The following is a 20,088-nucleotide window of genomic DNA, read 5'->3' on the forward strand; positions in this document are numbered from 1 at the left end:
TTCCTCTTTGTTGGGATGCATCGCTCCTGAGCTTGGAGGAGGTGATCCTTGAATATTACCCAGCTTTCTTGGGCCCCTCTTCCCTCCAGGGCTTTGTCCCATGGCAATGTTGGTGTTTGTTAATGAACACTTACTTTCACAAAATTTTGCAGCATTAGTGTGAATTATATTTTAGTTTTGGCCTTTCTGAGTAATTTCACATTCTGTGGGGAGCTGACCTTAATAGCACTTTAGTCTTATAACTCATAAAGTGGAGCATATGCTTGACGCAAGTGTTGGAGTCAGGGGAACTCAAATACTTGTGAACATGTGCAGGAGAAAGTTATGAGTGAGTGCGGGACTCGGCTTTGGTTGGTTACCGTTAAAAATAGCTTATCATAGAGCAAGTCTGCTAGTTTTAATTGCTATTATTTTATAAATGAAAGACTAATTTCTCTTTGAAAACTAGGGGTCAGTATTGTTTCTTGGAGGCAATGAAGTGAAAAGCAGTGCTGTGGTGAAATACTCATCTGCCCCACCGCAAGCAGCATTTGCCCGTCTTCAGGAGAAAACAGACTTGAAACTTCCACCTGCCAACTGGTTACGTGAAAGCGCTAAGCTGGGACCAGCAGGTACAACCATTCTTGGCAACAACAAAAAAAGTAAACCATTTTCAAGGTAAATAACAGCAGGCTCTATTTTTTCCAGGCATTCAAGAATAATTCTAATAGTGAACTTGGACCCTATGTAATTCAAAGTATAAAGTATGGACTTTACTGTAGCAACAGTAAAAAAGCTATTGCTTTTTCTTAACCGTTCTCCTTCTACTTTTTCATCCTTAGTTCTTGCCTGTATGCTGTAATCTTGTCTTCTTTGTAAATGATTAATGATGCTGGTAATGCTGTTGATTATTATTTTTTTCAAGTGCATGTTGACACCTTGCCTGAAACAATCAAACTGACTTCATGTTCTTCCCTGGTTGGCTGTTGTCGGTTGGCCAAAATCAAACTAGACTGGTTCAGCCAGCCATTCTGCTTTTGATAACAGGTGAAAATGGAAAAAATGTGGTTCCCCTTGAAAGTTACAGATCCAATTTATAGCTCTTCTGGATCTTTAGAAACTGGTCTGGCTAACTAATGGCAAAAGAAATTTCATAGTCATGTCAAGAGTGAATGCAGAAGGTGAAATAAGGGGCAAAACCAAAAAGCAGCGTTATCTTTCAGTATGGATGTTTGTTAAAGAGTTGGATGAGTTGATTTCAGAGTGTTTATAAATAGGAGGCTTAAATCCTGTATTGAGCAAGCAAATTCACACTAAGTCAACTAGTTAGTGAAATTTAACAGTTTGTGGAGGGTCTGTGTTTAAATCCTCATAATCTGTTTTAGGAGGTGTACATTTTTGAGCAGGGTAACATGCTTCTCAGGGCTTTATGAATTTTCCTGTTTATTTTAGATATCATGTTTGTTTGTCAAACAGGCTGGCAGTTTAATCTCTGTCTCTAGTGTCAATATTAAAAAGCTAATAGTGAAAGTATAACTTCAGACATGCATCATGTATTTGGTTGGGTTATAGTAATATCTGGTTTAATTTGAAAGAATGATTTGTACATTGAAATATTCTAATTTAATGGCTTGTAATTTAAAGAGGCCTTAATAAGGGTGGATGAAGATACAAGGATATGTTTGTTAAAACATGTAGGCCAGTTTTAGAAAACATAAATAAGAGGTAAAATGAAATGACAGCTGCTAAAATGAAAGAATTTAACGTGCTTAATGCCTCAAAGATAAACTCTTTGAAAAACTGTTCTCCTTTTTAGTGTTCAAAAAAAAAAAATCAATTACTTTAATTTCCCATAGCTGTCTTAACAAACACTTTAAATAGTTCTGATTTTCTTGATTTCAACAAAACTTAAAATACATTTTAGAACATCTTGAAATTGGATCTGAGCACTTCCAATGATATCTTTGGAAAACTTGTAGAATGTCAAAATGGTTTTGTTAATTAACTTTAGATCGTTACACCTGGTAATGTTTAGTTAGATTCTTCTTTTGATGAAGAAAAAGCTTTCAAAGATTTAATAAGCTTTGGAGAAAGAGATCTCTATTTACTGTCACACTGCATTTGTCTTAACTTTTAATATTTTCTCAATAGCTTTGGGATGGCGTATGACTTCATTGACTCAGTTGGAAATGATGTCGATGTTGTGTCTGATTCAGAGGTATGTATAAATTCTTAAGTTCCATCATTCAAACTCTTATGTTGTATAAACCTTATTTTAAGATATTGTCATGGCTTCTGTCATCTTTGTGCCCTTTGAGGAAAAATAAAAATCCCCTAGTGAAACACAAACAGATCACCTAACTTTTGCTCTGTCATTTAAGGGAGTTGTGATCACTGAGTGAGAAATGTATAGATAAAATCATATTTCCTGTGGATTTCTACAAATAATCATCAGCTAAAATATGCAGTTTAGTGAATGCAACACATCAGTCTTGCAATGTAGTTGTCTTGTGTGTTTGAAATTGGTTATTTTGATGTAAGTTACTACTCTCAAGATGATTTTTTTTCTATTCTTATCTAGAAGAGATAGCCCCCTCCAACCTTTTTCTTTCCTCTGATTTTTGCCAGCTTTTTTGGTGCTGGTATTACCTACATAATTCAGATGAGGCTATTCAGAAGAGGAAACGTACATGTTTGACAGATATTTATTCAGACTTAGATGTCTGTCCAGATTCCTCTGGATATCTGACAAAGTGTTGGTATTCCTGTGGTGAAGATAAAGCTTTTAAAATCCAAACCATCCACTTGCATTTTTTGGCACTTTTGATGATACCTGGTTGTGATGATCCAAAGAGAGATCATGTTTAAACCATGTATGTGGTTTATACTGACTACTTGGTCTCTTTATCACTGTCATTCATGTTCTCTGACCTCAACAAATGCAACTTCTTGTGGAATGGCCGCCTTAAAAATCACTGGCACTGTAAGGTTTTATTTGCCTGCCCATGCCTCTCTAATGTTAGTAGTGTGTTTTTTGCTTACAATTTCCTACAATTTTCTTACAATGCAGTATAATTATATGGAATATAATCTCTGTTCTCTTTTCTCCTGCAAGAATATTAAAAAACTTCTGAAGATACCTTACAGCAAGTCACATGTGAGCATGGCAGTACATCGCATTGGGCGGACACTTTTGTTGGATGAGCTAGATATTCAAGAGCTTTTCATGAGATCATCTCAGGTTAACCGTTTGTTTTTTGTTAAGTACGTCTTATGGTCAAAATGCATTATTTCAAGAATAGTGTAGCTAGCAAGAAAGCATGTATGTATCAAAATTTCTGAGAACCATGTGCGAGTACAAAAGGTGCTGTATTCTGCAGCAATCGGTTTACCCACGAACTGCATCTGATGTCCTATATTTGTGGTACTGTAGGATTAAAATTCCATGTCCCACATTCCTGTAATTACTTCATTATTGCTATACTATTTTATTAATTTTATTATTAATAAGTATTTGTTACTGTGTAATCTCTTACCATGTATCTGACTTTCTAATGAAGTCAACTTTTCAGTAAGAATGTAACTTTCTAGAAGATACATTTTCAATAAAGGACGAATGCAAGGCTTTAGCTGTGAAGTTATTTTCTGGTTTTGGGGGGTTTGAGGTTTTTTTTTACTGTTGTGGATGAGTATTCATAAGTTAATAACGCACTTGGGTTACTTTGTAGATGCTTCTTGACATTAATTTCATATTTATGGTATTGCCTAGACAGGGGACTGGACGTGGCTGAAAGAGTTTTATCAAAGGCTGATTGATCAGAAGTGGCAACGAAAAAAGAAGAGTAAAGAACATTGGTACCAGAAGGCTATACTTTCTAAATTTTTATATTACAGGTAACCTTATGTCTGCATGAATCTTGAATTCTGTACCACTTACTTTTGCCTGGTTTCTTGTTTTGCAGTAAATGTTAAAATTCCATTATGGTCTGTCTTATTTACTGATTTATACTTATGCAGAGAAAACTGAGGGATGAAATCGGGAAATAACATGTAAATGTTTTTAACAGGAATTGAAGCATTTTAAGTATTAAAGTATAAAATAAACAGGGTGACTTAATCAACTGTATATCTCAACATTCCTTCTGAGAACTGGGTTTGAGGGAAGAACAACTTAAAATACGCAAGGTAGATTGTGACACCTGCTGTAATATTGTAAGAGTTTGAGCAACTTGTCAATATAGCAATCTTGTAGCATATTAGCGAAGTCATTCTTTGAGAGCAGTGCATTAAGTATAACAATTCTAAAATGGATTCTGTTTGCATGTTGTTGACTGAATTTTTTAATGTTTTGTCAGCATTAATGGTGATGGAGCTGCTCAGCCTGTTCCTTCCACTTCAAAACAACACCAGGAGGGTCCTGTTTCAGGTGAGAGTGATGAAGCAGGAAGGGCCTCCTGGCCAGCTCCTTTTGAAATGCCTTCTTCATTATCTGAAGATCCAGGTGCCTCTAACCAGGTTAGTGTTTATAATGTTTTAAATGACACCTCAGTTTTTGTAGAGACATATATAAAGAAAGGTTTTCAAAGGTGCTGCTGCAGTACTCTTTGCTGAAAGAAATGAACAAAGGCATTAGAAGGATTTGGCAGTACGTGTGGTTTAGCTTATGCCAGTGTTTCAGAGCTCCAAATTTCAGAAAATATTTTTTCTGTCACCATAATACTAAATACATACTTATCTATGCATTTTTGAGAAACAAAACATTTGGCTAGGAGTAGTCATCTGTAAGTCATCTTACCTAAAAGTAGGAAAATCTGATATTCAGAAGGTGTGTATGGAAGCCTAAGGTTTTGTCCTTTCTTTTTAAATCTGCCATTAAAATGAATCTGTTGTGGCCTTGAATTTATTAGGTGAAGAGGAAGATGAAGACCTGTGAAAATGTTTGCAAAACAGTTAAGCAACATTTACAAATACTTGCTATGAGATTACACAAGTGGAAGGGAGAGATGTTTATAGTAATTATAGCAACAAACTATGATTAGTATTAGGCCCTAATCCAGAGTTTCAGTCTGTGGCTAAGCTTATTTATGAAAACTGTTAATTCCTGTGGTTTTTGAGTAACATAATACAGGAATTGATTAAATTTTTGAAAGGTTGGAAGATCTGTTGTATTCAGTCTACATCAATGTAATAATGATGCTATAGTTATCCTTAGACAGTATTACCAACTGGTATGCCAAATGACTTGGTCAGCTAACTTAGGAAGGCTCTAACCTACATTATCCATAAAACTGTAACTGCCTGTGTTGTGGTGTGGTAATATTCTAAAGTGGAGAAATGTTTCAGTACTTGAAAGCTTTTAGGAAAAGGATTCTCTTCCACCTTCTTGAGGAACTGTTGCCTAATACGGCAGATTGTTTATCATAAAGAAGCTGTTGTGCGTTTGTACAGCATCATTTTCTTTAATTTATAAATAAGGCATCAGGATAGAGGTTTTACATTCTGGAGACTGACAATCTGGTGCTGACCCTGGAATAATAAAGTGTTTCTGTAAAAATTTTCTGATTTCTTTCCAAAGCCTATGAGAATATAAAGTACAAAATTTTGGTACTAGCTATAGAAAAGAAGCATTCTAGTCACTGACTAGAGGCTTTTTGTACTTTAATACATACTTATTTAAAGATGTTAGAGGTAAAGGTTTTTCCCTTATATGCTTTTGTTGTTCAGATTTTTTTTTTTTTTTTAATGGCCTAACTTTACCTCAGCAGCAGAATCACTCCTTATCCTTGTGCTTTTCACAGGGAAGTGTGCCTCTTGAACCCTCATATATAGTGGGGCATGTGGCCTCAGTTTAATGGCCAACTTTACCTCAGCAGCAGAATCACTCCTTATCCTTGTGCTTTTCACAGGGAAGTGTGCCTCTTGAACCCTCATATATAGTGGGGCATGTGGCCTCAGCCCCCAAAGAACAAAACCTGACTACTTTGTTCAATGACGGGGAAAACAGTCAGGTATGCTATATGTGAAATTTGAGCTCAAACACTGAACCCCCAATTTAATCAAACATTTTAAAGTCTGGTCTAAATTGGAACCAAGAGAAAAACTACGCCCCCTGTAGAAGTAGCTTTTGTGGCATCTGTGATCTCAGTCTTTTAAATTAATGTGAATGCATAGCATAGTTCATTATGTGCTGTCTTTTATTTGCTGCTTTTGCTTCTTGCTTTCTCATAATTCTGCAGAATGTCATAGAGAACATGTTTTATAATAGTGATTTATAGACCTTTTTTTCTCTTAATGAAGGGACTTAAAAATGACTTCGTTCGTAATATCTTGTGGACCTTTGAAGATATCCACATGTTAGTAGGATCAAATATGCCTATATTTGGAGGTGGAAGATACCCTGCTGTGAGCTTGCGTCTCAGGTGAGTTTTAAGGTTAATGAGATATATAGGCCAGCCTTGACTGACTTGTTGCTTTGCTTCCTGTTTAGCTACTTGCATTTTGTTTGGTTGACTCTTAATGTTTACGTGCAGTTTAAAGAATAAAACTCATGCTTTAGACTTAAATGGTGATGGCATTGTAAAGCGCTGGAAAACAGAAACAGTCCCATAGCTGTACCACTGCACTGGGACTTGAGATGCTCTGCTGCTTTTTCTGGCTCTGTAACTAAATCTTTATTTGAAAGTACTGACGGTTTGCAACCTTTCCTGACTTCAATGTGAATGTTGAGTGTTAAAACACTTCTGTACATCTAGTCCTTAATTTCATTCTATTGCTATTTTAATAAGAGGGCAGTAATATTTCTCTTACTGGAATTCTGAATTTCAATAACTGCTAGTTGGGCACTTCATAAGTACTTAAAACTTGTGACTGTAGTAGTTCTAAGTTCTGACTGTCTTACTGTTCACTAATACTTTATGTTGATCACTTGATTACCATTTTTTCTGTTCCTGCCTATGTGTAGGCAAAGAATGAGCAAAAACTTGAAACTTGCTTGATGTATTTGTTATCTTTTTAAGACACATCTAGGAATTAACAGTACATTGCTTTGCAAGGAATGGAAGGTCTGGGAGAAGGCTTGCACTATAATCAGTTGCAGCTAATACTGCTATTCCTTTAGAACTTCTTAAGTACTTGTTATCTTGGTAATATGTGACATCTCAAGCTCATTAAAGTTTCGGTATAAGTGTGGGCAAAAATTCAAAACTGCTGAGGGAATGTGAGTGTATTCTATTGGAGAGATCAGTACATCTGTTTCATTTGATATAATTCCTTGTTTGCCTCTTTAAAATAGAATGATTCACAAATGGTTGTTTTAGTATCCATCTGCTCTCAGGTGATTTAAATCTAAATCCCATTAGTAAACATCCCTAATATTTTCTGAAGAGTAAATAAAGACTTAAATAATACTAGAAATGTTTGTTTTTAGGGATAACAACAAGCCAATAAATGTGCTAACAGGAATTGACTATTGGTTGGACAACTTAATATGCAATGTGCCAGAGCTTGTGATGTGCTTTCATGTTAATGGAATTGTTCAGGTAAGTCTGTGTCTTTGCATTATGCCTAGTTCATCCATTCTTCAGTTTCTGAAATTGCTCCGGCTGTAACAGATCTCTTTCTAATCTTACTGTTCTGACAAAAAGATTACAAGAATCCTTTATTGCAGAATGAGAAGCATCTACACAGCTTGCAACAGTCATCCAAAAATAGTGTTCTCTTTTTTTTTTCTCCCTTCCATGCATGCAGGGTTCCTACTTCCCCCAATGTATGAATGAAGGCAAAAATAGAAAAATGTAGCAGCAGAAATACATCAGTTTCTTGCATCTTAAAATCTGTAGTGTTCACTTGCCAAGATAGATGCATGCTTTTTAAACCTTTGTTTGTATTTACTATTTTACAATAGACCACCCATACCAGCTGAGTTTCTGTTGTACCTGGTAGCATATAGTTGCTTTCTAGGCTGACTAGTTTTCATTGAAGTAATAGTTAGGTGTTGCACGGTTTTTTCACCTCTTGTTCTCCTTTTACTTTACCATGTTTGTCATAGAAGTGAGTCCTCTTTAACGCTTTTATTGAGTAGTGTAATCAAGATGTGCTTGCTTTTAAAGCAAATCATAGAAATTAACTCAATTTCTCATGACACTGTATCATAATAGTAGCCTTTTTTTCTTTTAGCAGTTGATAGGAGACACTGATGCATAGATTTTGGGAGGGCAGGTGGCAGAAAACCCTCTTAATCTTGAGTTTTAACATATATTCCTTGCAGAAATACGAAATGATCAAGACTGAAGATATTCCCAATTTGGAAAACTCTAATTTTTCTACCAAAGTGATAAAAGATATTGCTCAAAATATCTTATCTTTTCTGAAATCAAATTGCACCAAAGAAGGACATACTTATTGGCTATTTAAGGGTAAGTAGATTTAGAACAATTAAAAAAGATTTATGTTAATGTCATGTTGATTAATGAAAGGTCTTAACTTTCAGCAAGTGGGAGTGATATAGTAAAGCTCTATGACCTAACCACCCTTTGTGAAGAGACAGAAGACAAATACCAAAACCCTTTTACAATGCCAGTGGCAATTCTTCTATACAAGTGAGTTTTTGTAATTTTTGTTGTAATACTTAATTCTTGGTGCAGTTGTATTTGTTAAGAATACAGACCAAAAATTATGATGAAATGAAAATGCATGAAACGAAAATCTTCTTTTACACCTAAGCTTGGTAAGCCTCAGTCCCACTAAATCAAAACAGACTTTCTCCTTTTCACCATTTCTCCATGTAAACTATGCTCTTACTGAGTAAGTCTTGTAGACCCATGATAAAGTTTGGGAGATCTACATTTGCAGTAGTATTGTCTAAAGCTTTTTTTGTCTAGCACAAAGAAATTATCCAGGGATTTACTATTTTGTTTAACTTTCTTTTAGAGTTGCTTGCAATATGATGCTGAAGAAAAACCAGAACAAGAAACACTATGGCACTATCAGAACGTTGCTCCTTAATTGTCTTAAGTTACTGGACAATGGCAGACATCCTCAAGTAAGAATGACGTGTTTTCTTGTAGCTTTGTGTAAATATAATGGAAATGCTGTTACCATAATACACCTGGTTATATTTTGTGTGGTACTTCCTCCTCCGTCTGTAAGGGAGAGAATTTAAATTTATTTATAAACTTAGAAATTGATTTCTGTTTAAAAAAACACCAGCCTCTGCCTCTTTTTTTTTTTTTTAATTAGTACCTTCACTGCCCCTCATTTCTGTACGAGTCTTCTGTCCTGCTCTAAAAAAGAACTTGTCATTACATTTGCTCTTTTGCTCTCATTTCCAAAGAGCCCTTTTGTGTTTGGAAGCTGTGCAGACACTGAAGCAGACCTTAGCTAGATATTGTAAAATGTGAATATAAGAAAAAACATTTTTACTCTGAAGGTGGCTGAATGTTGGGACAGGTCAACCAGAGAGGTTATAGAGTCTCCATCCTTTGACGTCCAACTGGACGTGGTCCTGAGCAACCTGCTTTGAGCAAGGGGGTTGGGCTAGACAGTCTTCAGAGGTCCCTTCCAACCTCAACTATTCTGTGGGAGGCTCAGAAAAAGAACCTCAAACTCTTGATCTCTTCATTAGACTATTGTATCAGCCATCAGTACCGTGAGATGCTCTGCACTTTCAGAAGCAGTAAGAAAAGTAATGAAAAGGAGATGAAGCTGTATTGACCTCCTTTATTCCACATACTTGATTCTGGTTCTCTTCTAAGGAAAACAGGAATCTAATTGCTCTGAAAGACAAGCAGTTTATTAAAGTTTAGGGAGGTAAAGAAGGTGTGTATGTCTTAAACTTAAGTATTACTGCTGCCAGATGTGCTAGCTTCCTTTTTAGTTGCAGAAGATAATGGAGTGTGCTGCTTTCTCATTGGGATTTTGACCGAGTCTATTCACAGTCTCTTCCTTGTCTTAAATTGAGAAATCTGTAGGTTCAGAATGGTACTCCCTTTACAAAGGGAGTATCAGTGCGTTTAACCAAAAAAGTAAAGTGGGATACTGCAGGAGGCTTGGAAGTTGATTGGGCAGGAGCTGCTTTATGCAGGCTATGGTACCTTAACATGGTAACTTAACATTTTTAGTATTTATAGGCAACACATCATAAATTTCAAAAAGAAATATCTGTACTGAAACTGAAATCTAATCCAAAGTATAACTTAATTTACATGTAAGTGGTCTAGATTTAAGCTCGTTTCAACTGAAAATTGATCCCAAAAATGTGATGTGAAAAATCTGAAATGTATTTAAAATGGATTACAAGAGGAGACATGGCATATATTAACTAAATTAATAAGTATTTTGTAGATTCCTTCTAAAATTTTGGAAAGCTCTCAAAATCCCACTAGAAGCTCTTGAAAATTATTTTTTTTGCTTGCGTAAGATCCTTCTCTCGTTTGCCTCTTGTGATCTGCAAGCTTTTAGAACAGGTAATACTCATTCTTTACCAGTTGGTTTTTATTCTCTTTTAAACTTGATCAGGCTTGAATCCTTTTCCCTTTCCTAGATGGGATTTTTAACTCCATAAGCAACTTTTTAGTAGGGCAGGAGAGAGTGCTTATTTGAGCTGGTTAATTGAGTTCATACTCCTGCACAGTGGTGGCCTCCTTTGCCTTCTCAGCAGTTGTATATTGGTTCAGAAAACAGCCTGGTAGAATAACTGGTTTTCTGGGATTTTTTTTTTTTTAACACCTCTGCAAAAAGCCCTCCAGCAATACACAAGAAGTGTAAAATGTTGTTTGGTTGGCAGTTCAGACAAATGTCTAATGCCAAAAGGTTGCTGTTCTGATGTGAAGTTTTTTAACATAGCTTACATGATACAGCATTGCTGCTGTGGAGAACTTGTATCTCAATTCCGCTTCGTACAAAATTGCTGGACTGTATTCTGGTCCAGTCTCACTAGACTCCAGCAGAACCAGGAGCTAGAATATGCCTTTTATTACCAGAACCAGGAACTGTAAGTAACCATACTGTCCTAAATAGAGGGCTTCAGTGGCATTAAATGTAGTATCTTTTTTGAACAGTCAGATGTAGAGAGGATGTTGGGAAGTGGAAGAAAGGAGTGTGGGCACAATTTTTTTTATGTGACTGATTTTCTTTTTTTATTCCTCCTACTCCCCAGCTACCCTATTGCTGTGTTTTAGAAATTATTCTTGACACTTTTTTATATTTAGAATGTTCAGGAAGTAAAATGCAGGAGTTGATATCCCCAAGGTGAATTTCAGGGGAGTTAATTGCAAGTCCTTCACTTGACACTCACTTGGCATTGGGGAAAAAAGGCATCTTGAAAGCAAGAGATTTCACCATAAAAATGTGTTCCAGAACTTATGTCCTGTCATAATCACTCTGTGTGTGCATGAAGCAATAATGCAAGTCTTTTGGCAGTCAGATCCTTCTTAAGGTGCCTAGATCCGAAAGTTCAAGCCTGAAAGCTATTACTTAGTGTTTGCATAATCCTGGACAAGAGTCAGTAATTTAAGGTGGGGCCTAAGCACTTAATATAAAATTCTAATTTGGGGATCAGGTGCCCAAAAGCAGGTCACTTTAAGGCATGTATGCATGTTCTGTGTTTTGGTTTTGTTTTATTTTTGTTTTTTTTTAAACTGGATGTGATCCAAATTTCTTAGCACACTTATCTCTTAGTGTCAAAATTCCTCATGATAGGAGTGTGAGAGCTGTCTGAGCAAGAGTACAATCCTCAAGTAAACTTGAGATAGAAAGAAAAGGGCTTAACATTTATTGTAAGGATTATTGTATTGTTCTTACTGGCTTAATTGTTAGGTGTGTTTATGGTTCCAAAATAATCTTTTCTCTAAGCACTTCTGCTCCTAAAGTTAGAGGAAAAAAGTGTATGTATGTGTGCCTATAGTGCGTATACATATTTCTCATCTTGCTTAGTCTTTGATGCGAGTGTTGAAGTGTTCTGGGGCGCAGTCTGATGCTGGACCAGGTTGCTTTCCAGCTGTTTGTGTTCTTTTCCTTTTGAGTGGAAGGAGGGGAGGTTACAGAGCAACATGCACAGGACTGCGTAGTACAGTTAGGCAAGAAATGAGGTTGAACTTTGGTCCATCTTGCCTCAAGGCTTTTTATTTCTGTATGAAACCAAACTGAAGCAGGGAGGAATGCCGCTTGTTTTAGGCTATCACCAGTGTGTGTTGTATTTCTCCTGACATTGTATAATTTTATTTCCTTTCTCACTATAAAAAGCAAGCTACAATTACCTCTACAAGTATATGCTGTTTGTGCCCTGGTGTCTTGTTTGACCTCTTGAGTTTCAATTTGAATCTCTTATGTGTTGGGTTGTCAGTTTTGGTGGTTTTTTGTTTTTGAGAAGTTGAAATTGATGTTCTAAATTTTTAGTACTGTGGATGTTGCTGCTGCTGCTACAGGATAGCTTTTAAATGCTTGTATCTAATATCTCTTCATTCATCAATGTATTTTGAAACTCTGGCAGTGTGTAGTATTAAAGTATATAGAGGAATAAACTGAAGAAGCAGGAAGGAATGAAATGCAGACCCCTGAATGCCTAGCCCTACCAGAACATAGCTTTCATTACTTCCTCATTTTTCTCCATATGACAGCAGTCCAGAGAAGAGAAAGGGTAAATATCTCCTTACCATCAACTAAGAAGATAGCTGCTGGGTTTTTTCTTATGGCAGATTTTTACCTTTCTTGCCTGAGAAGTGGAGAAGGTAAAAGCTTCTCTGGAAGGCAGCATAGCTGCAGTTTGAGAGAATCTGTAAAACTCAAAAGATGTGAATAAACAAGGAGTTTTTAGGGTGCTGCTCAAAAAAGTAAATAGGGTGATCAAGAGCTGCCCTTATTTATTTATTTTTCTTTTAAAGGAAAATAACAAAGCTGTCTTGGGCCAAGGTGGCCTGTATTCCCAATTTTACCTTTACACCCTCACTTGCAAAACAGAAGATGAAGACCTTCTAAGGTGGGGGGTGAAACCAAGTGTGGGCAAGCTTGATTGCAGGGGCTGCATGCCCATATATGGGTAGTTGACAACATACTGTCTGCAGTGATTTGTTTCTTAAATATAGCTAAAAATTCAGTGCTCAAACATATGGTCATACAGTGTGTGTGTGTACAGGTTGTATTTACAGCTTATCAAATACCTACTTGCATGTACTGTTTACTCCTTATTCTAAGACAAATTATATTGATGTTGCCTCTCAAAAGAAAAATTTAACTTGAAAATAAATCACTAATTTTTTTCTCATGTTTAAAAAGATTATTGCTTCAGCAAACTACATGTTGTCAGAGCTTTTTCAGTTGGATGAACCTAAAAAAGAAGACAGTACAGACTTCCCTATAAATGGAAATTCTGATGAAAGTTATAGCGAGGAAGAGGAAGAAATGCCAGACAGTGATGAAAATGGTTCTTACAGTAACAGCTCTGATCCACCAGATGACAATAAAGCAGTGGCTGTAATCAAATCTGTTGGAGAGCTATCAGTACCTGAAAAATATAAGTCTGTTCATCGAATACGTGTAAGTGAAATTGTGGAATTTTTTAAGGGTTTTCTTGAAAGATTCAGTTCATGTAGCACAGTTTGTTATTGAAATTCAGTTACCTGTTAGGTTTGTCTTCAGGTTAACTGAAGCATGAGGCAGTAGGAAAAGAAACTTTTCATGAGCTGCTCATAAAATTTGAGGTCTTTGAATTCTACAGTATAGCAGGTTTAATGTAGATTTTCCCCCTACCATCTTGCCCGTGTCCTTTATGGCATGATTCTGCATAGCTGGCTACAGAAAAATTATTCCTGTCACGGCAGCAGAGAAAATATTGCCAATTGTGGCCATGTGTAAGAGCTGTAGATGACTACAAGTTTCCGTGGATACCTAGGTTATTTTAGTATTTTTTTTCTGGAGCAATATTAACTTTTTTTTTTTTTTCTGGGAGCATCAGCTACTGCATGTCCACAGAGTTAGTCTTTGATTTCCCTCTTTGATTTGTCTTTCCAAGGTAACTGGTCAGAATGCGGCAATTTGATTTCCTTGAAATTTTGGTTATAGTTGATTTTAAAAAAGAGATGAAGCTTTACTCTGCACATGTGTATATGTTGTGTCTAAGGGGACAGCTGGGTACATAACCACAGTATTCCTGAAACTTCATTGACATACATGTTCTTCATAAACAAATCAACAGAAGTGTAATACTGCTACCTTCATTGCACTTTCTGTGCATTATTATTGAAACAAAATAGAGGAATGTGAGAAACTGGGACGATCAGTGAAGAAACTGTTCACAGCATTTTACTTATCTTCTGATGTTTTGCTTGTCTTACCTATATATGGATATGATTATGAAATGACTGTCATTGGTCAAAAGCTAAACCTTTTTTCTAATGTCTGTGCTGAGTAGCAAAGAACAAGATTTCCTAAAAAAATTTGTAACTCTTATTGCTATCTTAATTTCTAACACTTCAAGGTCCATCAGCTGAAAATACAACAACTTGTACAGGTGCAGAAGCACTCATTTCCCCTTTCTTCTCCCCCTTCTACTCTACCCCAGAAGAAAACAAAAATACACCCCACCCCACCACCCCCTCCGCAAAAAAAACAAAAACAAAAACAAGGCATTGAGTTGTTCAAAGGTAATGAAAGTGCAACTTTGATGTATAGGCTGAGGAAATGATTTCTGTATAGAATTGAATCTGCTTATCTTCCCAGGTCTGCACTGCAGACCATCTGTGGATGCTTTTGTAATTACTGTTATGGAATAGAGTCATCTCATCTCTTCTCCTTTTTGCATTGTCTTTGGGATTACCAGGAGAGACCAAAGTGGAGATGACCAGATATACGAATCGCTCACTGAGATAAAGGAACAATATGCTGTGACACTTTATAGTATAGAGTTCAGATGTTCCATTGACAGGTTTCCTTAATGCTATCTCTCATTTGCGTCTTCTAGCCAGTAATTTTGACATTTCGTATGCTGAAAGTTTATTCTCTTCTTATTCCTTCCCTGCTGCCCCCCTCAATGAAGCCGAGTTGTGCATTTCCTGTCTGCCATGGCACTGAGGAGCGCTGCAGGCTAGTGCTCAACTATGTCCTGGAGGTAAGTTCACCATCAACTTTCTAATGATGTTTCACCTAGTACCCAATTCTTGATGTATTCTGTATTTGCTAAATATTGCTTTCAAGGTGAATTACTTCTTCTTGCAGGGCTTGAAGTCTGTTGACAGCAGTGTTAAAAAAGAGGGTGACCTTCCTGCAGCTGACCCCAGCACACCAATCCCGTTGAAATATGAAGATGAATCCACCAGTGGTGGTCCCGAGTGTCTGGAAAAACAGATGGCGTTATTTCTAGATAAAAGTAAGCTGTATTGTTGTGCAAATAAGACCTTTCCAGTGCCAACACAAACTGCTGCTACTTTATTTTGTCAAAACGGTGTACTTATACGTCACTAATTACACTATTGCATAAGCAAAAGTAGTATACCGAAAATTGGAGAACAGTCTGTGCCTTTTTAAATATAAAAAGAATAGCTCGTTTGGGGTATTTTGCATATCAAAACATCTTTTATTAGTAAACACACAATTTTACTGGACCCTATTTAGATGTGGCTTGCAGATAACTTCCATAAGGGCTCAGCATTTTGGGGTTTGGTATGTGGAGCACCGTAAGTTGTATGGATTGTTTTTAAAACAGTCTTCATTCTTTTTTTGTGACTTGGAAGTTTTCTGGAAGAACTTCTTACTTCTGGCAGGTTTTTATCCTACATTATCCTTGCTGCTGAATTGCATATAAAATGTTAACTAGGATTTTGGGTTTTTTTCTTGTACCTCTACAGTTGTGAAAGGAAGCAGCAAATACAAGATGTTTTGTTTGCTTAAATACTCAAACTCCAGAAGTTTCAGACTATAGTCTGTGTATTTTATTTTTCTCTGGAGTGCCATAAAAGGGTGTAGGAAAGACTCTTCTTCTGAATGTAGTAGAGTTCTCTGCAGGGCGAGAAGCCCTATAAGCGTAACGCAGAAAGAAATTAAAGCCTTGCATATTTTTACAATTCTTTATTCTTTCCTTTTTCCTCCTTTCCCCCTTTGAAAATCTCTAAATAATAAGCAAGTTCAGTTTTGAGTTATTCATTTAAGTGTTCTCATGTTTCTCTTTCAATTGTATGGTTGTCTCTTGAATGTCAATGACCTGGAGATGTATGCATACTTTCTTATCTTTTATCAGATATGGGACCACAGAATTTAAAACCTCCATCAGAAGGTTACATTGTGTTGAGCTTGCATAAATTCTGCACAGTACTGTTAATATGGACTGTGAGACTAATTGTTACCAAGATCTACTGAGAAATTTTACCTGGGTCAGCTCAGCAAGAACAATGGGCTTATTTCAGCTCTCCTGCATCCAGGCTCTTGTCTTCTGCCTTCACAATTTGGAGCTGACGACACATTGCAGCTGCTTGCCAGCTGGCAAGGAAAATGTCAGCATGTTAACTTTTTCTGTTTAGAAACAAGTGTTTCCTGGGGGTTGGGGGAGATAAATATTGCACAGATCAGAAAAAAAATACTTTAATTGATTTCTGGAGCTGTGCTGGAGTTCTTCCCTGGAGTAGCAACGGTGCTACTTGTTTAGGTCGTAAGGATTGAATTCAACCTAGAGAAAAAATAGTTCAAACGTAAGGGAGAAACTTTTACTTCTCTAGTATGTGGGTTGGTTTGTTTTCTGTGATGAAAATTATGTAGTTTCTCTGCTACATGTTTATGTTTACATACGTATAGAAAGGATAAGTACTTTTAATTCTTAAAGAGAACTACTTCTGAATAGTACATAGATACAGTATGTGTGCATTCTGTGTCTTTAAGTGCATGAGGTGTTATTGTATTAGAATTGTCTTTGTCCTAACATAAACATGTAGTTCTTCTAGAACTTACTAAAGATAGTGGGCTTGCAAGTCAGGCCTTGTAGGTCCACCTGTAAGCAAGAGACTCATTTCTGTGTGCAAATATTGTCAGGACAAAATTCTGTCCTTTGGTATGCCTAAAGTCAGTGGCCTGTTCGTTCTAGTTCCATAACCACTGCAACATCGAAGAAGGAACCTTAATAATCTTATGCTGAGGATGTCTTGAAACTAGTATGAGAAAGACATCGGTTTTCCTTGCGGGAAGGACCAGGTTTATCCAGTTCCTTCTGTGCTGGAGGCTAAACCCAAAAATGGAGGCTTTCTCACTTTGAGACTGTTCATACAGAAACAGAGCATATATCCTAAGGATTTGGTGGAGAACATGACAAATTATGCTTGTGGCTTTCCCGTTCTTTTCTACTGCTACCTAATGGAATAGTCTTGGCCACTGCACCCATATTTCAAAAGCTGTTTAAAGTATGAGAGGTTAGCTGCATTGTCACTGTGCTCGCTGTATTCAAGCATCCCACTATCAGGTGGAGTACATGGAAAAGTTCCAAGTATTGGGTCCATTTTGCAGATGAAAAATGTAGTGGCAGACAAGTTGGCATAACTCTACTTGTGCAGAGCTGTAATAAGGCAATTTACATTCTGTATGTATACTGATGAAGTTAGTCCAACCTCTGGCATATGTTACGGAGATGAGATTTACTGATGAGGTTCTGTTCGTGTTACAGTGGGCTCATTTCAGAAAGGTAAGCATTCCAGTCAGTCAGGAATGATTCCCGGATCGTGGCAATATAAAATGAAACTCCAGCTCATTCTGAAATCATCAAAGGCTTATTATGTCCTATCTGATGCTGCTATGATTCTACAGAAATATGGTAGAGCATTACGATACATCAAGCTGGCTTTACAGTGCCATGGTAAGTTGCTGGAATGTACTTGTCATCTGTACCATTGCCTGTATATACCTTTCACGATGTCAAATACTTCTCTTGTGCATGATTTATCCTAGTGGCGTGCAGTGACAAGTCTGACAACCATGTGTTTAGTTAAACTGTCTAGCTCACTATTTGGGAGGGAAGTCCGTAGTAAGAATAACTCTTGTCTTTGGTAGAAAGGTGCTCCCATTTTGACGGATTAGGAAACTTAAGAGTGCAGATTTGGAGCTTCAGAGCACTTGAAGTTGGGAGAGTCAGTCCTGGTGCCAAGACCAAGATGGTATTCTGTGGTCTAAGTGCTATCACTGCAAGCAGATGTTTTTTCCGTGGAAATGCCTGGTGGTTCCCATTTCATTTAAAAATATTCCTGACTCTCAGAAATAACAGTTGTTCATCAGCTGAATTGGATACTCCTCTAAAATGAAATACATCTTCAAGTATTCCTGAGGAAAATAAAGGAAGTAAAATCAGGCTGTTTAGAATATTAGTACAATAACGAGAATAGCTAATCAGAAAATGCCATTAGCTTAATACTGTAGTACTGCTATTTTGCTTCCATATTTGTAGGGCTTGGGGCGCGGGGGGGCTTATAAAGCAAGAACACTTGATCTTAACACAAAGCATCAATATACTTATCAATAACTCAAAGCATTCTTCAATTTTCAGTCTTTTAAAGACGTGAGAATCAAGTTTAAACTGTACCTTTTTAGAAATTAATTTTTCAGGCTCTATCTCACTGGAGTTAATCTGTAGAAAGTCAGTATTCCTTTAGCCAAATCTAAGATTAGCATTTGTGATTATCAGATTCAGTGCTCATCTTGAACAACATAGTTGCTCTTTTGAAACTGTTAGCTGTGTGGAGCAACTATGACTTTAAAATAGGTTAGTTCTTCTTAGAAGAACATGTGTTGTCTGCATACAGAGAATAAGTGTGACAGGTAACATTAAAACCAATTATATTGTCAGTCTGTGTCAAACCTTAATTCTTTTCTTTTCCCCTCTTCTAATAGATACCTACTGTTGTCTCTGTGCTAGCATGCTTCCTGAAGTATTAGTATTTCTTTGTCAGTGTTTAACCCTTTGTGGAGATATCCAATTAATGCTTGCTCAAAATGCAAACAACAGAGCAGCATATCTTGAAGAATATAATTACCAGACAAAAGAAGATCAGGAAATATTACACAGTCTTCACAGAGAATCCAGGTGCCAAGGTATGATACTGCTATAATTGCCATAATTCAGTTATATGACAGACATAAGTAATTTCATTGTGCTTCCTCAAAACCATGCACTAGTGTCATTTCTGGAGGAGGGTTTATTACGCTTCAGTTCTGTTTTCTTTAGAGAAAGGTTATTGTGCCTGTCATATGTAAGGAGGTTGTCAAGATACTGTATGACATGCCTGAAGCTGTCAAATAAATAAAGGCAGTAATTGTTTAAGTAATGGGTAAACCGTGCTTATCTGTAGAAATTGTGGGATCATTCTGACATGGGTCTTACACTTAGTCTAGAGGAGAATGCCCAAAATGATGACCATTGCAGATTTAAGTTTGTTTGGAAATACTGTTTGACATGCAGGCTTTGCATTTTGTTTTCTAGTGTTTGCCTGGGCTACTGACTTGTCTACAGACTTGGAATGCCAACTTTCCGTCAGCTGTAAATGTTATGAAGCAGCTTATGAAATTTTACTTTTCAGTAATTTAAAAAACCAAAATCCAGAGCAGCGTATACAGGTACTGAAGAGGATGGGTAATATCAGGAACGAGATTGGAGTGTTTTACATGAACCAGGCTGCTGCAGTGCAGACTGAGAGAGTTGGCAAGTATTTTTTTTTTTTCCCACTTCTTACTATTTCACGGAGTTACCACAATGATCATTTTCACTAACTGCGAGAAATCTTGAGTACTTCTGATTATAAAGAAGACATTTAAAGAACTTGATAGTAAATACTTTTCTGTAATTGATGTTATGTAACTTTAATGTCCATTGTAAATATTTGTCTACAATAGATTACTGTGGCTTGTACACTGTACTTAATTGAGCCTAAACTGAATAATGGAATCTATAGCTTTGGAGAAATTCTTTTAAAGTGTGTAGAATGCCCTCAAAAAACATGGTAGAAACGTTAAACCAACTCTGTTATAAAAGGGAGGGCTTGTTGCATTCTTGATGTGTTTGGTATAGCCTGGTGTGAACAAGCATAAGCTTAAGTCAGTCTGTGAATTTTTTGGTAAGTAAATCCTTGGAAGCTTTGCTTCTGGTTTATT

The 20,088-nt window shown here is 36.7% G+C and overlaps 1 protein-coding gene across 1 annotated transcript in view; it reads left to right on the forward strand.

Moving 5' to 3' along the window:
• EDRF1 (erythroid differentiation regulatory factor 1) overlaps window positions 1-20,088 on the forward strand; it is a 32,192-nt gene that overhangs the window by 4,169 nt on the left and 7,935 nt on the right. Inside the window, exons 2-18 of the mRNA XM_009277954.2 lie at window positions 449-657; window positions 2,131-2,197; window positions 3,095-3,220; window positions 3,749-3,873; window positions 4,335-4,494; window positions 5,886-5,987; window positions 6,277-6,398; window positions 7,406-7,517; window positions 8,246-8,393; window positions 8,468-8,576; window positions 8,908-9,019; window positions 13,249-13,509; window positions 15,008-15,079; window positions 15,187-15,337; window positions 17,615-17,803; window positions 18,832-19,032; window positions 19,421-19,639. Of these exons, the coding sequence (XP_009276229.2) occupies window positions 449-657; window positions 2,131-2,197; window positions 3,095-3,220; window positions 3,749-3,873; window positions 4,335-4,494; window positions 5,886-5,987; window positions 6,277-6,398; window positions 7,406-7,517; window positions 8,246-8,393; window positions 8,468-8,576; window positions 8,908-9,019; window positions 13,249-13,509; window positions 15,008-15,079; window positions 15,187-15,337; window positions 17,615-17,803; window positions 18,832-19,032; window positions 19,421-19,639 (2,485 nt within the window). The remainder of the gene's footprint in view (window positions 1-448; window positions 658-2,130; window positions 2,198-3,094; window positions 3,221-3,748; window positions 3,874-4,334; window positions 4,495-5,885; window positions 5,988-6,276; window positions 6,399-7,405; window positions 7,518-8,245; window positions 8,394-8,467; window positions 8,577-8,907; window positions 9,020-13,248; window positions 13,510-15,007; window positions 15,080-15,186; window positions 15,338-17,614; window positions 17,804-18,831; window positions 19,033-19,420; window positions 19,640-20,088) is intronic.

This window comes from Aptenodytes forsteri, unplaced genomic scaffold (assembly GCF_000699145.1).
Source record: "Aptenodytes forsteri isolate BGI_AS27 unplaced genomic scaffold, ASM69914v1 Scaffold15, whole genome shotgun sequence".
Lineage (NCBI taxonomy): Eukaryota > Metazoa > Chordata > Aves > Sphenisciformes > Spheniscidae > Aptenodytes > Aptenodytes forsteri.